General features: G+C 39.6%; 1 protein-coding gene across 1 annotated transcript in view; it reads left to right on the top strand.

The window, feature by feature from the left end:
• Positions 1-19829, top strand: part of Itch (itchy E3 ubiquitin protein ligase) — a 90112-nt gene that overhangs the window by 49758 nt on the left and 20525 nt on the right. Inside the window, exons 11-17 of the mRNA XM_055602210.1 lie at positions 493-667; positions 4001-4070; positions 6412-6496; positions 10750-10878; positions 13698-13770; positions 14951-15022; positions 18570-18658. Of these exons, the coding sequence (XP_055458185.1) occupies positions 493-667; positions 4001-4070; positions 6412-6496; positions 10750-10878; positions 13698-13770; positions 14951-15022; positions 18570-18658 (693 nt within the window). The remainder of the gene's footprint in view (positions 1-492; positions 668-4000; positions 4071-6411; positions 6497-10749; positions 10879-13697; positions 13771-14950; positions 15023-18569; positions 18659-19829) is intronic.

Below are 19829 nucleotides of genomic sequence, written 5' to 3'. Positions count from 1 at the left end.
CATACATATATCTCCTTAGTAATTCTATATAGTAGGCTTATATTATGAAATAATTGGAAGAAAAAACTTGTCTTATTTTATTACAAGTAAGTAAAAACGTAGTTGTGTTACTGTGTAAAATTTTTTTATACATATAAAAAATTCTGTATACAACTGATGTCTCCTCTGATGTTTGCAGGAGTGTATAGGTCACTGGGGTAAAAAAGACAACTTCTTTTATTACATTTAAAAGACCTCACTGATACATGTTATAGACTTTTAAAAGACAGATATCTAGAAACATTGAAGTTCAGTTTATAAATGTGAATGAATGATTTCAGGTCAATCAGAAATTGCTGAGGATGTAGCTCAGTGACAGAGCACCGAGGAGCATGTGTAAGGCCCTGCTTTGGTCCTCAGTACAGAGAGGAATACTTAGTAGTTTCTCAAGGTAAACCGTCCTACATGTTTTTACAAGTATTTCTTAAATTAGTTGTTACTTTTCTGGTTTAGCTGGGAACGGCGTGTGGACAATATGGGACGTATTTATTATGTTGACCATTTTACAAGAACCACAACGTGGCAGAGGCCAACACTGGAATCTGTCCGGAACTATGAACAGTGGCAGCTACAACGTAGCCAGCTTCAGGGAGCAATGCAGCAGTTTAACCAGAGGTTCATCTATGGGGTAAGCAGCCTGTTGATTGATTATTGTAACTGATAAAAATCTTCAGGGTTTAAAAATTGCCTGCATGCGTGTCGTAAAGCACTACAAAGAAGACAGAGGGTGCATGCTGGATGCTGCCAGAGGTGGGTATTGATCTTGCCCTGGATTCTGGCTTTTCTGTTAAAAATAAACAGAAAAGAAGTTAGAGCCACTGAAAATTTATGGACAAAAGATTAATAAAACTGAACAAAAGCGGCTTGAAAAGAATTAAAACAATTCTAAATGTAGAACTGCTTATATCATACTAGAAAATTTAAAGGCTTAAGTCTCACAGAACCTGACTTTTAAGTGATTGTATAGAGTGGAGTGCATCGCTTGTTAACATTTACTGATAAAGTTTACTGAATAAAAAATTATTTTTGAGTCAGGGTTTCTCTGTGTAGCCTTGACTGTACTGGAACGCACTTTGTAGACCAGGCTGGCCTCAAACTCAAACAGAGATTCACCTGCCTCTGCCTCCTGAATTCTGGGATTAAAGGTGTGCTCCACCATGCCTAGCTTATTGAATAAATTTTGGGGGTTGCTATTCCACTGAGGAGCTTTTATTCCTCATAGTAACACATTATAATGTTTATCCTATATAAAAGCTCGATGTTAATGGTATTCATCTGTTACACGTAGCATTTGGGAAGTTGAAGCAGGTGGCTCACTGGAGCTCAAGAGTTCAAGACCAGCCTAGACAACTCAGGACACTGCTCAAAAAACAAAAAACAAACAAAAAATTAGCCAGACATGGTGGTACAAGGCTTCAATTCCAGCACTCAGGAGGCAGAGGCAGTCGGATCTCTGACTTCTAGGCCATTATGCCCTATATATTGTGAGTTCAGGCCAGCCAGGGCTCCAGGCTACATCGTGAGACCTTGTCTGGAGCTGGACAGGGTGGAGTGGGGTAGACAAAAAAAAGAAAGAAAAACAAAAAACCAAGTGGATCAAATACATATTTTCTTCAGATTAATAGTGCAAATATACACTATTTGTATTAGTGCTTTAGTTGCTGTGTGATCTGTTGCTGGAAATTTTATAATCTGAAGTAAAAAAGTATTATAGATTTGTCTCTGAGAAAAGCAAAATAGTCCATGCTGAAATAAATGGAATGTTGTGGTAGTACATAGACCTTAAACCAAAGAACAGCAGCTCTGCAGGGGCCTTGAGAAGCTGACACCTCCATTGCTGCTGACTCAGCACGTGTCCCTCCCTCGAGAATGCACCAGAGTAAAACATCCTTCCTTTTCTTAGACCTCACCTTTCCTCCCTTTTCTTGTCTGCTTCTTTTTGATTGTTTGTTTAAGGGTTTGTTTACTTTTATTTATGTATACGAGTGCCTGAATATGTCTGTGCCCCACATGCATGCAGTATTCGAAGAGTCAGAGGGCATCACATCCCATGGGACTGGAATTGCAGCTGGTTGTAAAGCTGTCATATGGTTCTGTCTAGGAACAGAACCTAGGTCTTCTGCAAGAGTAGCCTGTGTTCTTAACTGTGAGCTGTCCCTCCAGCCTCTGCTGCCTTTTTCTTGGACCTCATCATTAGGATAGTGATCACTTACTGATATGGACAAACTCATCTTCATCAGCAGTTTCACCTTCACTCCCTGGTTCTGATCAAGACACTTTTAACTCTTTTTGTACTCTTTTTGTTTGTTTTTGTTTTTGAGACAGGGTTTCTTTGTGTAGCCTTGTCTGTCCTGGACTTGCTTTGTAGACTAGGTTAGCCTGGAACTCAAAGTGATCTCCTGTCTCTGCCTCCCTGAGGGCTGGGATCACAGGCGAGTGCCATCACGTGCAGCTGACACCTGTCACTCTTTTAAGTGTTTTCCTACCATTTCTTATGGAAACATGTCACTGTATTTTCTTTCCTAGAGTTATAGAGGTAAAATGAGGTTTTGTTTCTTCTTTTGTTTGTGGGGGAGGGTGGGTGTGCATGCATGCACCCACATACAGCATGAGAGAGGGAGAGAGTAGAGAGAGAGTGGGGGTGTTTATTGAGGGAGGGGAGAGGTAGACTTGGAACTTCTTGGCAGTTGCTTTCCTTATGGCAGCCAACACTATTTGCAGCTCCTAAAATGCCCTCTGGGCGTGGATGGACATCTCCTATCCCCTTCTTCATGAGCTTAAGGAACTTCTCTAGCTGTGACACTTAGGGCACAAAGCCATACAAACCCCCAAATCATTGTGTGCTTATTAGCAAGGTGCCCATAGCGCTGGTCATACCTTAGCTTGTTCCCAGTCTTTATCTCCTTCTGTCCTTGTTAGAGCCCACTATCACGGGGTAGGGCAACAGCCATTGTTGCTGCTCTTCATTGCTGGCCTGGCTGCCCTAGCCTTTTTATGTTTTATTTTGAGACATGGTTTCACTAAACTCCCAGGCTGGCCTTCACCCTGAGACCTTCTTGGCTAAGACTTCTAAATAGCTGGAATGATAAGCCTGTGCCAATCATATCAGCTGCTTTTTCTTCTTTCATTCTTTCTTTTTTCTTTTCTTTTCTTTCCTTTTCTTTTTAGGTCTGTTCCATTTTACACTTTGGTATCTATTTATTATAGGCACTTTTTTTTTTTTTAGGTGTGGCTCTTTAACATGCCCCCTGTATTCAAACTTAGTTCTACATCAATCTCCAATGGCTTTGGAGTCAGATACATCTGGTTCTGGTTCTACAGTTACTTTGAGTAATTTTGAATGAACTACTTAACCTCACCAGGACTCATTTGCCTCTTCAGTGAAATAGATAGATACTTCATTTTCTTGGTAGCATTTTCTTGTTGTCTTTCCCCTCCCAGCTCTCTTCCGTCTGTCTTGTGTTTTCTCTATGTGTGATCTTTGGTCTTGAGAACACATGTGAGATTCTTCTTAGCTAACTCGCCGCTCCAGGCTCTGGTTTTATAGATGTCTTGGGGTGTGTGTGTGTGTGTGTGTGTGTGTGTGTGTGTGTGTGTGTGTGTTTGCGTATGTGTGTGTGTTTCTCTAATTTTTATGTTACTAGTAGAAGAAACATTGTAGCACAAGGGAAAAGCTAGTAATTTGTAGGTAATAATATAAATATGTATTATTTTAATTGTATATAATTTTAAGTGTTAGATAATATTACATAGAGTTTTCAAAGATTTTTTTTTAGCCAAAATAAAGTAGTTAGTATAAAACTTCTCTAACACATGAATTCTGTAAGAATATGCTGTATTGTATGTGTCAGAGAAGCCATATTGGAATCATACCTTTGCTCTGAAATGATGTGCTTATGTTGCGACTTATTTATTTATTCATTCATTCATTCATTCATTCATTCATTCATATTCCTTATAGAATCAAGATTTGTTTGGTACATCACAAAACAAAGAATTTGATCCCCTTGGTCCTTTGCCTCCTGGATGGGGTAAGCCTATAATTTTTTTTTTTTTTTTTAATCTGTTGTTTAGAAAATGAGGGCTAGAGCTGTTTGTGTAGCATGGGCAGAGCTCTGGGTTGAGTCACCAGAATTGCAAAAAAGTGAAAAGAAACAGATTATTGATACAGCAATCTGGAAGGACTTCAAGGATGTTAGTGCTTAGAGAAGAAAGTCAGGTTCACAAGTTTATATACTTGTGTTACTCTTGTGCTCTGGTTTCTGTTACTGCTACCAAATACTTGAGACTAGATCCTCTATAATGAAAAGACACTGTGCTGGAAATGGCTCAAGTCAGAAAAATGTTTGCTATGCAAGCAGGCATACCCGAGTTTGGATTCCCAGAATCCAGGTAAAAAAACAGGCATAGCAGCACATGTCTGTAACCCCATGGAGGTTGAGGAGACCAGTGGATCCCTGAAGCCTGTTGGTCAGCTAGTGTAGTCAAACTAATGTCCTCCACATTCAGAAAGAGACTTGTCTAAAAAAACTAATGGAACTCAGGGCATGTTCGTGCACATATAATCCATCTTTGAAAAATGTATTTTTTTCCCCCTTAAAATCATTTATCCTCCAACATTTTGGTAATAGCCCAGCATGATGTTTGGTATGTACCTGTAATCCCAGCACCTGGGAGTTAGAGGTTAGAGGATCAGGAGTTCTGGGCCAGCCTTGGCTACACACTGAGTTTTAAACCAGCCTAGCCATATTGGAAACCCTAAATCAACCAACCAAAACAAACAAAGGCAGAGAGATAGTAAAGTGTTTGCTATGTAAGTGTGAGAACCTGAGTTTACTCCCCAGTATCTCTGAGCAGGGAGGTATACGAGAGGATCCGCAGAGTGTGCTGGCTGACCAGGCTAGCTGGACAAAGTGGGAAACTCTTACTCAAAAAACAAGGTCAATAGTACCTGAGAAGGAACACACTTGAGGTTGTCCTCTCGACTCCACATGCGTGTGCACAAACATGCTTGTATGTGCCCCTCACATCCCCATCCACTTGGCATGTAAACAAACATATATAAATACCAAGAAACAGAACAAAACAAACCACTTCTCTGAGTGAAGAAGGTGGGAGAAAAAATGTCTCTGTGTGTGTGTGTTTATTAGGTTGTACTTAGATTTTGTCATTATTATCTTGTAACAAAGAGAGGACATATGAAAGTTGTTCCTGTTTTCACTAAGCCTGGTAGTCTGGAAGTGGAGTCTTTTGAGGATTAGGGTAGTAGAGCAGTCAATGTATGGGTGATACAAAACAAAAAAATGCTTTGGGAAAGGGACTGTGGCCCTTTGAGTCAAATTGCATTCCTAGACATAGATTGTATGCTTTGGTTCTACAGTTGTTCTATGTGTGTATACTTGACGGTTACATATTTGTACCTGTCCTCTCTTTATTTTTTAAGATTTATGTTTATTTTTATTTTATGTGTACAGCTATTTTGCCTGCATGCATGTGCCATGGGCATACCTGGTGTTCACAGAAGAGGGGGTCAGATCTGGAACTGGAGTTATAGGCAGTTGTGAGCCACCATATGGGTTCTGGGAACTGAACTCAGCTCTTAGCCACTAAGCCATTTCTCAGCCCTCACCCTCTATTTATGGCAGAAGAATGTGATGATTATTAACAGACCATTTTTACTCTTTTGAAGCAGCTATAGGAAAAAAAAAAAAATCCCCTTTTGGTCTCAGAAGGTTGAATTGTATTCAGGCTGTGTTGATTTTATGGAGAACTTTCCTGCCAGGTTGTCGTTGCCTTTGTATCCATGTGAGGTTGAGCTAAGGGGGTATTTCAGGTATAAATTGCTTATCTAGTACCCATAGGCCATAAGTTCATACCTACTTTAACACACATTGTAAAAAGTCATGTAGCTGAAAGGTGATATGGGCAGGACATTATTAATGAAATCTTTTTAGCTTCTTAGAACTTTTTTATTTAAAAATTCTTAAAATGTTGTTTTTAATTATGTATAGGTTTGTGGGTCTATGTGAGTTCAGGTACCCTCAAAGACCAGAGTTCTCAGGTGTCCCTGAGTTATAGGCAGCTGTGAACCATCTGATGTGGTTCTGGGGACTGAACTTGGCTTCTCTAGAAGAGCAGGAATGCCTAAGTGCTAAGACATCTCTCCTGGCCCAGAAATAATGTCTGATAGCTTCAATAACAAAGAGAAAGCTCTCTCAAAAGCCAGAATGCACTTTTGTGTGTGTAATGTGATACAGAAATTTTAAAATCAATAGTCACTGAATGGACAGATTCAGCTTATTTTGTCTTAGTTTGAGGGGAAAAAGCTATTTTCCAATATTAATATTGTGTTTTTCATTTTGTTTAATAAAGAGAAGAGAACTGATAGTAACGGCAGAGTGTATTTTGTCAATCACAATACTCGAATTACTCAGTGGGAAGACCCCAGAAGCCAAGGGTAAGAACTTCTTGTGTGTATGACCTCTAGAGATTGTCTACGTATTGTTGACTCATTTATGAATTCTTTCCTTAAAGACCGGAAACACTGAGCACCTTATACCTTGGAAGAAGAAAATGATGACTTTCATGTAACAGAAAGCTTGAGTGTCATGGGACAGGGTGTGAGAGGATAGCACAACTCATACCCTTTTTCCCCACTAATACAATTACTCCGTAGTTGTAGTTGTTATAGACATCTCAAAATATATTTATGTGTTATATATGGTATAATTGTTTATGCACATTATAAGAACTTGCTGGCTAATATATCAAGAGATACCATCACAAGTTTGCATGTTGAATGATTTTTTTTTTTTTTTTTTTTGTGGTGACAGGATTTCTCTGTGTATCCTTGGCTATTTTAGACTCACTCTGTAAACCAGGCTGCCCTCAAACTTAGAGATCTGCCTGACTCTGCCTCCCCGAGTGCTGGGATTAAAGGTGTGCACCAGGCTGCCTTTTTAATGCTTTGACGACAGTATGCAGTGATTTATCTGAGCTAAATTATGTCCTCCTGTGTGCTAAAGTTAACTAAGGGCTTGTTAAAAAAATACCACTCAAAGACAGTAATCCTCAGACAAGGTACAGTGGCACACACCTTTAATCGCAGCACTGGGAGGCAGAGGCAGGCAGATCTCGGTGAGTTTGAGGCCAGCCTGGTTTGCATAGTGAGACATTGTGTCCAAAAAACAAACATACACCAAAAAAAAAAAAAAAAAAAAAAAGTAAAGAAAGAAAAACTTTTCTATTTCTACATATAAGATTACTGTCTTAGAGTTCTGGAGCTGAAGTCCAGGTGTCACCAGACTATTTGCCACTCCAAAGGCACAGGAAAGGTTCCAGCCTTCGGAATAACTACTCTCGTCATCTCTTTCTCTTCCTCCTCCTCATTCAGCTCCTCCTCGTTCTCCTTGTTTTGCTTTCTGGGGCAGGCTTTCTCCATGTAGCCCTGGCTGCGCTTGAACTTACTCTGTAGGCCAGGATGGCTTCAAACTCACAGAGATCCTCCTGTCTCTGCCTCAAGTGCTGGGATTACAGGCGTGCACCACTATGCCCCCTATGCCCCGCTTCTCCTAACTTAACAGTTTTTTGGTTTGTGTTGACAGTATTTTATTAGATTTCACATAGCTTTCTTTTATATACACGTTTTTGTTCTAATTTCCTCTTTTGTACAAACCCCAGTCCTATAGGAATGACTCCCATACTCCATTATGGATTCATTTTAATTAATATAGATACAGTGACCCTGTTTCCAAAGAAGGTCATGTCATGGGGTGCTGGTGACTAGGACTTAGACATAAGCATCTGGAAGGAGGCATATTCATCTTATAACAGAATGTAATATTATAACTACCAGATGGTTCCATTCTTCAAGGAATCTGGAAAAATGTCAGTTTAATATTAACCATAAGTTTGGGCATGTTTTTTACACCTTTCTCACTTCAAACATTTGCCTACAAATTTTTATACAATTACTCTTAAATCTGAGACAGTAATGGTAGTATACGCCTATAACCCAAGCTTCAGGAGACTTACGTAGGAAGATCACAAGTTCCAGGCTAGCTTGGACTACTGAATGAAACCCTGTCTGAGAGCAACAACAACTAAACCCCACTAGAATTACTGATTATTCAGTCATATTTCTATAGGGATATAATAGAGACAGTGGAAGAAAGACAGATGCAGAGAAGAATCTGAGAAGACTCCAAGTCCTCATTACTAAAAGGAAGTAATGTGCTTTGATGTTGGTAATATATAAATGTTTCCAACCAGGGAACTCTAGATTCCAATGAAGTGTCCATCTGTCCTTCTGAGTGACCCCTTTTCTGTCTCCATACACATTTGAAATAAAATGTAGTCTTAGTGCCTCCAGAGACTGCAACTGATGCAAGGAGCCCCAGGCCTCTCTCCTCATTGTAGGATGCCTAGGAGGCAAAGCCTCCAGACAAAGGTGGGCATTCCTGATAGGCATACCCCTGTGAACAAATCGCTTTCCAGTACTTGAAGACAAGAGCAGCCTTTTCTAGGTATGATTAATTTTTCATGATACAAATCCCCGGACTACTGTTTCAATAGCTTATTTTTTTTAATGTATGCTTTGAATTTAACAGACCTGTTCCTAAGTACCAGCAAATACCAGGTTTTTTTATACAACTATTGCATGAACTTAAATATATTTAATTTCAAAAGAAGAATAATGAAGAGCTTTAAGGGTACAAACAATTTGATTCCCCGGTGAAATTGTCTCTGGGCTGGACATGAAGTTCCGTGAGTGGTACAATGCTTTTCTGACATGCAGGAGTCCCTGGGTTTGATCCTCAGCAGAGAGAGAACCAGACATAAACACATGGATAAAAGTTGCGTTCATTTTACCCAAACAGCTGAGAAGTCTGGCTGCCTTTATATCTGAAAGAACAGTAAATTCATAGCAGTGCACAGTGGCACACGCCTGTAACCCCAGCACTTGGAGACAGAGGCAGGTGGAGCTCTGTAAGTTTGAGGCCAGCCTCGTCTGCAAAGCAAGTTCAGGACAGCCAAGGCTACACAGAGAAATCCTGTCTGCAAAAACCAAAAAACCAAAAAAACCGAAAACCAGAAAAAAAAGAACAGTAAATTCTTAAGTCTATTAGAATTTATTTTAATATTTATGCTAATGCATCAATTATTTGGACATATAAGGGTTATTTATGTAGGTCGCTATTGACTTATTATCTAGTTTAGGCTCTAAACCTCATGTAGTAGTTGCAGGGTAGAAAGTTTTGCCAACACACAACTTGAGGGATGATGATGCCATGCCAGCAATACACAGGAAGTACTTGGAGAGACCTGAATAGAATGATCAAATTTGCAGTAGTAGAAACAGTGATAACAATTACTTTTTGAAGATTTTCTTTATGCCAGACCATTTTTTAATTTCATTTCTCATATAGTCTTATCACATAGTGTTGTCTTGTTTATTATTCTTATATATCTTTTGAGAATTGCATATGTATGCATTTTGATCTTATCCACCCCCCCCCCCCCCATTCCCTTATCCAATTCTCCCAGTGCTTTTGTTTTGTTTTTACCAAACAGGGTTTCTTTGTTTAGCTGTCTGTCCTGGAATAATTCTGTAGAGCAGTCTGGCCTTGAATTCACAGAGATCTGCCTGCCTCTGCCTCTGCTGGCATTAAAGGCGCATGCTACCACTGCCCAGATTCTACCCAGTGCACCTTAGCTTCTTACCCTCTTGATTTTTTTCAAATAACCCGCTTAGTTCAGTTAGTACTGCCCTATGTTGCTATGTTTGGGTGGTTTTGAGTTTTCTTTTTTGTTTTTCTTTTTTTGCAGAGGGGTTGTTTGTTTGTTTTAGACAGGATTTCAATATGTAGCCCCAGCTATCCTGCAACTCACTATGTAGACCAGGCTGACCTCAAATTCAGAGATTCACCTGCCTCTGACATCTGAGTCCTGGAATAAAAGGCATGTGTCACCATACCTGACTGTTGCCTCCATTTTATGGATAAAGAAACTGAAGTTTAAGGAAGGTTGCCCCGAGTTTTCAAGGTATAAAGATAGATGTTAAGGAAGTAGATGGGACTATTTCATAAAGAACTTTTTAGTTGCCTCAACAGAGAAAACAGACTTGTCAGTAGGGAAAGATGTCATTCAGAACTGTGACAGATATGACTTGTTTGGTAAGATGATTAGTGTCCATGTGCTATGGTTCCTGAGAGAGAGTCTAAAAGAGACTGAGTTGATGAGAGAGAGGTCTGTTTTAGAAAGCAGCTCTGTCAGCCGTGTTAGATGTCTACTCAGGTGAGACTGGGAGCAGCAGAACTGTAGAGGTAGCTGTTTGGAAATATAATGAAAACCAGAGGAACGATGAGAATCAGAGATAAGCGATGAATACATCAAGACTCAAAAGGCAGAATGGGCAAGCGTGGGTATCATGGCTATTTGAGGTGAGTTATTACTAGTGGGGAGAACATAGGCCAGCAATTCTGTGACGATTCATTTCTAATGTTCTTGATGACTTTAATGTGTTTGTAGAATATCCAGATAGAGATCTCTATTACATACCAGAACATACCGCACCATATATGTTTTCTGGAAGATTATATTCTGCTCATGGGTAATTTTAGTTTCTGTACTGGGTAAAGAAGTAAGTCTATAATATCTTTTTATCTTTTGTTTCCTTTTTTTTTTTTTTTTTCTTTCTGCATTTTATAGTCAATTAAATGAAAAGCCCTTACCAGAAGGCTGGGAAATGAGATTCACAGTGGATGGAATTCCATATTTTGTGGACCACAATAGAAGGACAACCACTTATATAGATCCACGTACAGGAAAATCTGCCCTGTAAGTTTTCTAAAGATTATCAATCAAAAACACAACTAATTTATTGGATTTTCACAAAAGATTTGTTAGCAAAGAAAAAGTTGTACTTGAAGTGGCTTATCCATAGGTCTCTATACACTGAATCTTTTTTTTTTTTTTTTTGGCTGGGGTCAGGGCAGGGTGGAGAACAGGCTCTCAGCGTGTAGCCCTGACTGGCCTAGAACTCACTGTGTAACTAGGCTGACCAGTGATGGAGATCTGCCTGCCCTGCTTTCAATGTTCTGGGATTAAGTGTCCACCACAGTGTGGCATTTGTTCATTTTTTAATTGTTTATAGAGGTTTTTGATCACGTGATTTTGGGGGGGGGATTTTGTTGTTGTTTTTGCTTTTTGAAACAGAGTCTTGTTATGCAGCCCTGGCAGTCTGGAACTCACTCTACTCAATCTATAGATGAGGCTAGTCTTGAATTCGTAGAGATTACGAGGTTCTGCTTCTGCTGGTATTAAAAAGATGTCCCGCCATGCTCAGCTTCAGAGTTCCTTATACTCTCTCATGAGTCACTCGACACGTTATGCTCTCACAAGCCTGGATGGATTAAGCCTGCTGCGGGCCTAGACTGTATGCCGTGGACGCCCAGCCTAGATGCACCAGTATGGTGTTCGAACCTTTAATGCCAGCACTTGAGAGACGGAGGCAGTCAGATTTCTGTGAGTTCAAGGCCAGCCTGGGCTCTATAGCCAGTTCCAGGACAGCCAACTCTACATAGAAAGATCCTGTCTTAAAAAATTCAAGAAAGGATGAAGGTGGGTGTTAGAGCCGTTGAAACTGGAATTACAGACATTTGTAAACCACCTCACTTGTGTGCTGCCATTGAGCTCAAGACCTCTGATAGAACAGTAAGCGTTAGTAACCACTGAGCCATCTCTCTAGAGCGCTTTGTTGTTAGATTGATACATGTTTGTTACATGATTGCATATGTTGAACATGATTTCATATGTTGAACTATCTTGATATTCTAACAATAAATTCCACATGGTATAAAGGGTTCAGGCATCAATCCTGTAATATTCTGCCAAAGTTCTTTTGCTAATATTTAGCTGAGAATTTTATACTTCTCCATATTAAAAGCATGTATGTTTACATGAGAAACTGAGAAATCAGCCCAATTAAGCACTAAGGAAGTTACAGTGATAATCCAGATGTGGAAATAAATTATGAGTAGATAATGTTACTGCTTATTTTAGTTACAGTTAAGTTTGGGTTCATATAACAAAGCCCTACAACAATAATAACTTGTATTCAAATAGTAGTATATTTCTCTACATTATTTAAAAATAATCTGGATCAGGTAAAGATGCATGCCTGTAATTGTAATCGCCTGTAACTCTAGCTTCAGGAGATTCCGTGCCCTCTTCTGGCCTCCTCTGGCACACCCTCCCCACCTCGATAAAATTAAAACTAACAGTGTAACTCATCATAAAAACTGACTAGAGGGGCTGGAGAGATGGCTCAGTGGTTAAGAGCACTGTCTGCTCTTCCAAAGGTCATGAGTTCAATTCCCAGCAACCACATGGTGGCTCACAACCATCTATAATGTGAACTGATTCCCTCTTCTGGCAGGTGTAAATGCAGATAGAACACTCGTATACATAAAAAAAAAAATAAATAAAATAAAATATGTTTAAAAAAAAAAACTGACTAGAGGAGAAGAATCTTATGATTAGAACCAGAGCAATGCTTCAGTAGTTAAGAGTACTCGCTGCTCTTGGGGAGGACTGCAGTTTGGTTTCTAGCATCCATATGGTGGCTAACAACCATCTGTTAATTCAGGGTACCCAGTGTTCTCTTCTGGCACTCATATGGTGTACAGACATACAAGCCATACCAAGACTCATATACATACAAATAAATGAATCTTTTAAAATAAGTCATATCATTCTGTAAAAGACTTTGATGAAATACAAAGCAATTTTATGATCCACTTTCACCTGCCTTGGAAATGTTCTTACCTACAAAAATACAGCAAAAGCCTCAGCCGGCATCATGCTCAATGATGAGATAACTACTCCATAAGATCAAAGATGTTTATCATCATGCTGCCATCCAACATTATATTGGCAACCAAATGTAAAGAAAGAACATGAGATGGCAGCAGCAGAGGAGGAAGTAAGGCTGTCTTTCCCACAGAGAAGAATCATATGAAGTGAAAATTGTGAGGAATACAGAGAAAACTACTAGAACTGGTAAATTTTTCAGGATGACAGGGTACAAAATCAGGTGTAATTCTACACTGAAACACAGTTAACACAAACACTTGTCTGGAATCCTTTCTGTTCTACAACCCTGGAACATGGTTTTCATCCTCATTGTGCTTGTTTGGAGAAAGACCACGTTATAATGGGGACTTCTTGAAAGCCTCCTCCAGCACTTGTAGTTAGAGCTCATTAGACAGACCTAGAGTCACAGGAGTACACTAGCACATGACTGTTTACCTAGCATTTGCTGGTTAGCCATGAGTCTCATTTAAGGACGAAGGGTACCATCGTACTTACTGTGAAGGCTAACATTCTTATGTAGGAACTCTTGCCCAGCTCTCTTAGAGTCACCTGAGCAGTGGTCTCAACAAGGTATTACTAAAATAGTCCTTAGGAAACATTCAAAAAGAAAAGAAAAAAAAAATTGTATTAGGAGTTTGCTCTGCTGGGTACTTTGTTTTTGTCTGCTGAATACTGGGAAGCAACTAGGGTGGGGTGGGGTTGAGGGCTGAGGATATATTTGCTTTCCTTTAACATTTATTTCACAATCAGTTGCGTATGTCATGTTAATTTTTGTTCTTCAGAGACAATGGACCTCAGATAGCCTATGTTCGGGACTTCAAGGCAAAGGTTCAGTATTTCCGGTTCTGGTGTCAGGTTAGTGTTGGCTGGTGTCTCTGTATCTCTTTCCTTTGTTACATCGTTTATCATACACAGCAGTTTTGAAAATACGTATTAACAAAAATGTGAAGCAGCTGGGTGTGGGCAGAGGCAGGTGGATCTCTGTGAGTTCAAGGCCAGTCTGATCTACAAAGCGAGTCCAGGACAGCCAGGGCTGTCTTGAAAAAACAAAACAAAACAAAATAAAAAACCAAAAGTGTCAAGCATTAGAGTGATCAATTTTTAGGACAATGGATTATATTTATTAATTAGGTAATTGTGTCTTCTGTTGTCTAAAAGATTAAGCTAGAAATCATTTGAATAAGAAAATACTGTTGCTGGGCCTGACGTCGTATGCCTATAAGCCCAGCACTCTGGAAAGCAGAGTCAGGTGGATCTCTGTGAGATCGAGTCCAGCCTGATCTACAAAGTGAGTCCAGGACAGCCAAGGCTACACAGAGAAACAAACAAACAAACAAACAAACAAACAGATAATCACTTTTTCTTTAGTGCCTGTTATTTTCAAGTTGCATAAATGTTGAAACAGAATGTTTTTTGATATACAGATTACATTGGCCACTGTCTTATCTAGTGGGTTTTGTGTGTATGTGTGTTTGTTTTTTTGAGAAAGGACAATCTAAATTGCCCACACTCAATCCTCCTGCCTCAGACTCCTGAATGCTGTCATAATAGGTATTTGCTTCATGCAGAACTCCAAGTCTAGTGTTTGATAGAAGTGTCTTTGAAAAGTACATGTATAACCATTTACTTATAAACATATATTCAATGTTTTTTATGTCTAAATAATGAGTAATTAATGTTTTTCTGTATGTGTTCTAAATAAAATGAATGCATTAATCAAAGTATTATGATAAATATTTAAATTCTTATAAGTAACTGGAAAACATAATTCTGAATTAAATTTTGAAAATCAAAGACATGATATCTGACTTTCTTTTTCACCTCAAAGACTGAAATGAATGCTGACAAATGTGTTGGCAGTCATAAGTATCAATTCATAGTCAATGTGTTTTTGTTAGCAAAGATGTAAAACTTGTTTTTTTTTTTTTTTGGCTAGGCTATTTAAGAAAATTTTTAATTAATTATTTATTATAATTTACTCAATACTAGGGCATTTTAATGGTGAGAGTTGACTTAAATCATTCTTACATTTCAGCAACTGGCCATGCCCCAGCATATAAAGATCACAGTGACAAGAAAAACATTGTTTGAGGATTCCTTTCAACAGGTACTGTCTCATTTACTAAGTAATTACTACTTTCTGGTACTGGTGGTTTGATCACTATAGTTTAGAACGATGGTTCTTAACCTGTGGGTCGAGACCCTGTTGGGAGTTTGTTGAATGACCCTTTCACAGGGATCACCTAAAACAATCAGAAAACATAGATATTTAGATTATGATTACAAGAGTAGCAAAATTACAGTTATGAAGTAGCAACAAAAATAATTTTATGGTTGGGAGTCACCGCAACATAAGGAATTGTATTAAAAGGTTGCAACATTAGGAAGGTTGAAGCCCATTGGCTTAGAACATCTCGAGTTTGGAACATGCACCCGTGTGTGGCGCGCACTTGTGTAGGGATGTTTGCCTGTGTGTACACGAGCGGAGGCCGGAGGTGTACTTAAGGTGCCTTGCTCCATCCTTTTCTGCCTTGTATTTTGACACAGAGTGGTGACGTCCCTTTTAAAAACTCTTATTATTACATTTCTTATATCTCTTTCTCTCCCCTCCACCCCAGTCCCTCCCAGTACCCCAACACCAGATAGGAGAGAGAAAGGGTTAGTGGCGGAGGGTCACAGTTCTCTTTCTTAGCTGCTTCCTGCTGGTTAGGGTTGTTGGGTTCCTTGGAACCAGTCCAATCTCCTTTTTGGAGATCTCCAACTTCTTCATCTCATTTCATCAACAGCAATCAGGAGGTGCAGGGGAAAGCACCAGCAGCCTTGTTCTTTCTTGGAGCTACTCCATGCTCCCTGGGCTCTGGTATTTATTCCCTCTCCAGAGCTGCAGCTGGCAAACAGCTCCTCTCAGCCCGCATGAGGCAGATAGTCTGCTGCTGTGGACATCTGAATCAGCCCACATCCCACACCTGGGGTTAAAACAAAACCATGTTTATATCCACAACAACAGGGTTCCTCATGGAACCTGGAGCTCACATTTGGGCTAGACTACCTGGCCAGCAAACCCTTAGGATCTGTCTGTCTTTAGCCCTCTGATGCTGGGTTTACAGGCGGGCACTGTCACACCAGGCTCCTATGTGAGCTGCTGGGGGTCTGGCCTGAGGTCCTCACGCTTGCACAGGAAGCACTTTACCCCTATTCTTGAACTTTTCAGTTTGATTTCATTACTATCTTAGTATTCCACAGTTAGAAATGTGTGAGTGCTTCTGTGCAGTGTTTTCTGCTTTCCAGAGTAAGTGCGATTAGTGAGTTTCAGGCTTTGTTCTAAGCTGCTGTGCATGATCTGAAATAGATATATTGGTAGAAACATAATCTGTCGCTAGACAAAGCTCTGAAAATAGCCACATGACAATGTGATGAGTAGGGAAAAGGGGGAAGATTTTGTTTTTATGTTTGGATAAAAATGTGCTTCTCCTAGAATTAATGATTTTAAGTAGGAAAGAAATTAGCCATTGGTAACAACATCTAAAAGATGGTATATGAATTTTCAGTAGTCATTAAAGTTTTCATTTTTCATCAATGAGTGAGTTAGTTCCCTATTTACCTTTATATCATCGATATCAAACAAGCTGCAATTAAGTATTAGACTGTGTCGGAATATTGAAACAACCTGGGGTGGGAATTTTATTTAAAACGTTGTGTTCATCTTTGTCTTTCTACTTGATATGGAAATGACGATTTTCAAGCTGCAGTATACTGTGGCAGCTTTAGAAGCTGAGTTGGCCTTAGCTGCTCATCATTTTAGGAAGAGTTTTGGTTGCTCTCTCTTTTTTTGGGGAGGGTCCCAGTTTGAGACAGGATTTCTCTGTTTAGCCTTGGCTGTCCTGGACTCACTGTGTAGACCACAGCCACCTGCCTGTCTCTTCCTCCTTGAGTGCTAGGATTAAAGGTGTGTGCCACAATGCCTGGCTGTTTTGTTCCTTTCCTAATGGAACCTCAGTTATTAACATTAAAGAGAAAAGCCAGCTGACACCCTGCTACGTAGGAACAGAGAGTAGGACTTGGGGATTAACAGAAGCACTTGAGAATTATATTTATACCCATGGCCTGATATATGTCTCTGTAGGGACTTCTTAAAGGGGAGTAGGAAGGAGTTGTGAGGTGATGGTGAGGTACTAGGGTTATAAACTTAGTTGTTGAAGTCCAGGCCCCCCTGTAGGTGGGTCTTTGGTCCAGTGATGACTTTGGAATCTGGAACTAAGAGCTGGCTCTGAAAGCATGAGCTTCAGGTCAGAAGAGAAGGGAGGGAACCTCTTGGTCCAGGTCATCTTGTCTTTGTCCCCAAACCTCCAACCTAACAGTTTCCATGGCCACTCTCAGCCCAGCCCTTATTTATACTCATGAGTATTCACGTGTCACTTGAGTAGTCAGTGTCTTTTGAATTTTTTTTTTTTCGCCAATAATATTGACAAGATGAAAGCCATGCTTAAACAAGCCCTTTATCGTTAAGCTCTTACAACTTAAGGACTTTTACAGAGTGACATGATAATGTGCTAAACATTAAAACTCATCTTAGATTTGGCATCCACCAAATAAATGGGCAGCTATAATATTAAAGAAAATATGATTGCTTAAAAGTAACAAATCTGATATCAGAATAAGACATAATTTTAAAGTTAGCAATAGGTTTTCTTCATAGGTGCTAGATGAAATTGCTTTAAATGGTGTTCTTTATTAGCATAGTACAGCTGTTTATGATGGAATGTTCAGAAGAAAATGTCCCTTTCCATTAGTGCTTGTTAAAGAGAATTATTCACACTACTTGTAACCTAGTGTCATCTCTCAAGTGTGTAGCCTAGTGCCTAGCTATGGCATTTGTAGGGGTTTTGCCATAAACATGCACATCAGTCACAACCATTGAACTTTTTATTACACTTGGATGTTGTTGTTTGAGTAGCATGTGAATTTCTAAAAGGGCTGAGCCTATTTCTGTGTCCTAGAGAAGTTACTGATCCTTTTTTGATATTTAAGTGTTAACAGTTTATTCTTACCACTTGATAAGTACAGATATATCAAACTACCCTTCTCTAGGCACGCGTATGGTTTTCTTAAGGGGAAGTAATTAAATAGTTTTACTGAGGGAAAAACAAGTTGACCTGTATGCTGTAGCTCTGCAATGCTACTGCCCCTCACATCTGAAGATGACAGTGTCAACCACCCATTGTGGGAGCAATATAGTTGCTTTCTAGATGATTATAGATTCCCACTGTGTGTGTGTTTCCAAAGGTAAGTGAGTTCTCTCTGTAGCCACTGTTAGTCCATTAGCTATTATGTATCCGTTGACTGTTTAAACAAAATCAAACCTAAGCAGCCCTATGACTCTTCCCTATCTGACTGGTGGCAGGGGAGAAAAAGCTGCCTAGTCTCTGACCATGCCTAGAACTGCTCTGTCTGCTACACAGTTAATAGAGAATTTCCTGAGTTTCATAGAGAGGTGTATGAAGTATATAAAAGTGTAGCTGCATGTAGTAAATGTGAGACATTGTACCAATGTTCTTCTCTGTGTATGATGCTCACAAACTGTAGGCACTATTGCATATGGAATGTCAGTGATACTGCAGTTTCCGTCACAGCTCTCTCGCTTTGTTGTTTTGTAGATAATGAGCTTCAGCCCGCAAGATCTGAGAAGACGACTGTGGGTGATTTTCCCAGGAGAAGAAGGTTTAGATTATGGAGGTGTAGCAAGGTAGTTTATATGCATACTCAGAACTTAGTTCCTTTCCTCCAAAGGTATCATCACACTTTGTTCACAGTATTTTCTCAATCTTATGTTTCGGGAAAATGACATAGAAAATTATTGTAGCTCTATAATGTTGCAACTACAGAATTCCAACAAACATTAACTCAGCTCCTATTTTCTAAAAGATGGTAGTTGACTGGTCCATCATTCACTTGGTCCTCAGAATGACCCTGTGCTAATGAGTTCTGCAGATGGTGAATGTAGAGATTGACAGTGTCAGTCAGCCAACTCCTGTTTATTCCTTGGATTACCTAAAGCCCTGTGGTGATCAAGTCATGCCGTCCTTGCTAGAGTACGGATCAAGATGACAGTGCCTAATTAACTTAGTAGGGAGAGTAGAGTGCTTTGAAAAATAGAGTTGAAGATCTCTGTTCTGCTTTGTTCATTTTGGAGCATCTGTTCACACTAGAAGACATCCTTGAGCAAGAGAAAGCTTTGCTTATTTTGTGTCAACCTTCCTTCCTTCCTTCCTTCCTTCCTTCCTTCCTTCCTTCCTTCCTTCCTCCTTTCTTTTTTTTTCTGTGACAGTTTTATACCAGTTTAAAAATTTAAACCAGGGCCACAAGATGGCTCAGTGCCTAAAAGTGGTTTCTATACAACCCTGGCAACTAGCATGTGGCTCCCAAAACCTACAGAAGAAGAGAGACCAACTCCCAAAAGTGTAATGTGCATGTAACCTCTACAAGCACACTGTGGCCTTTGCATGCTATGACCTGCACGTGTCTGCATACACTCACATGCAGCGTGCACACAGTGGTAATAAATAAAAATGATGGAAAACCAAATACTTAAAAATAAACAGATAATAAAAATTTAAGCTGGGTGTGGTGCCACATGGCTAATTCGAGCACTTGGGAGGTAGAGGTAGGAGGATCAGGAGTTCAAAGCTAGCCTGGGCTACACAGGAGATTTAAAGTCAGCCTTGAGTACTTTTATTATTTTGAGCAAATATGTATTTCTAGGATTATTAGGAAAAGTAGAAATACTTAGTTTGGGTTTTTGGTTTTGTTTTTTAAAATTGTTTAGATTTACTTATTTTATGTGCATGAGTACTTTGCCTACATACATGCATGTGCCTGGTGCCCTTGAAGATCAGAAAGGGATTTTGGTTCCTTGG

The sequence above is a fragment of the Psammomys obesus genome, unplaced genomic scaffold (assembly GCF_907164565.1).
Source record: "Psammomys obesus unplaced genomic scaffold, mPsaObe1.curated_primary_1811, whole genome shotgun sequence".
Taxonomy (NCBI): Eukaryota; Metazoa; Chordata; class Mammalia; order Rodentia; family Muridae; genus Psammomys; species Psammomys obesus.
The sequence above is the reverse complement of the archived record's forward strand: the minus strand, read 5'-3'. Positions and strand labels throughout refer to the sequence as shown.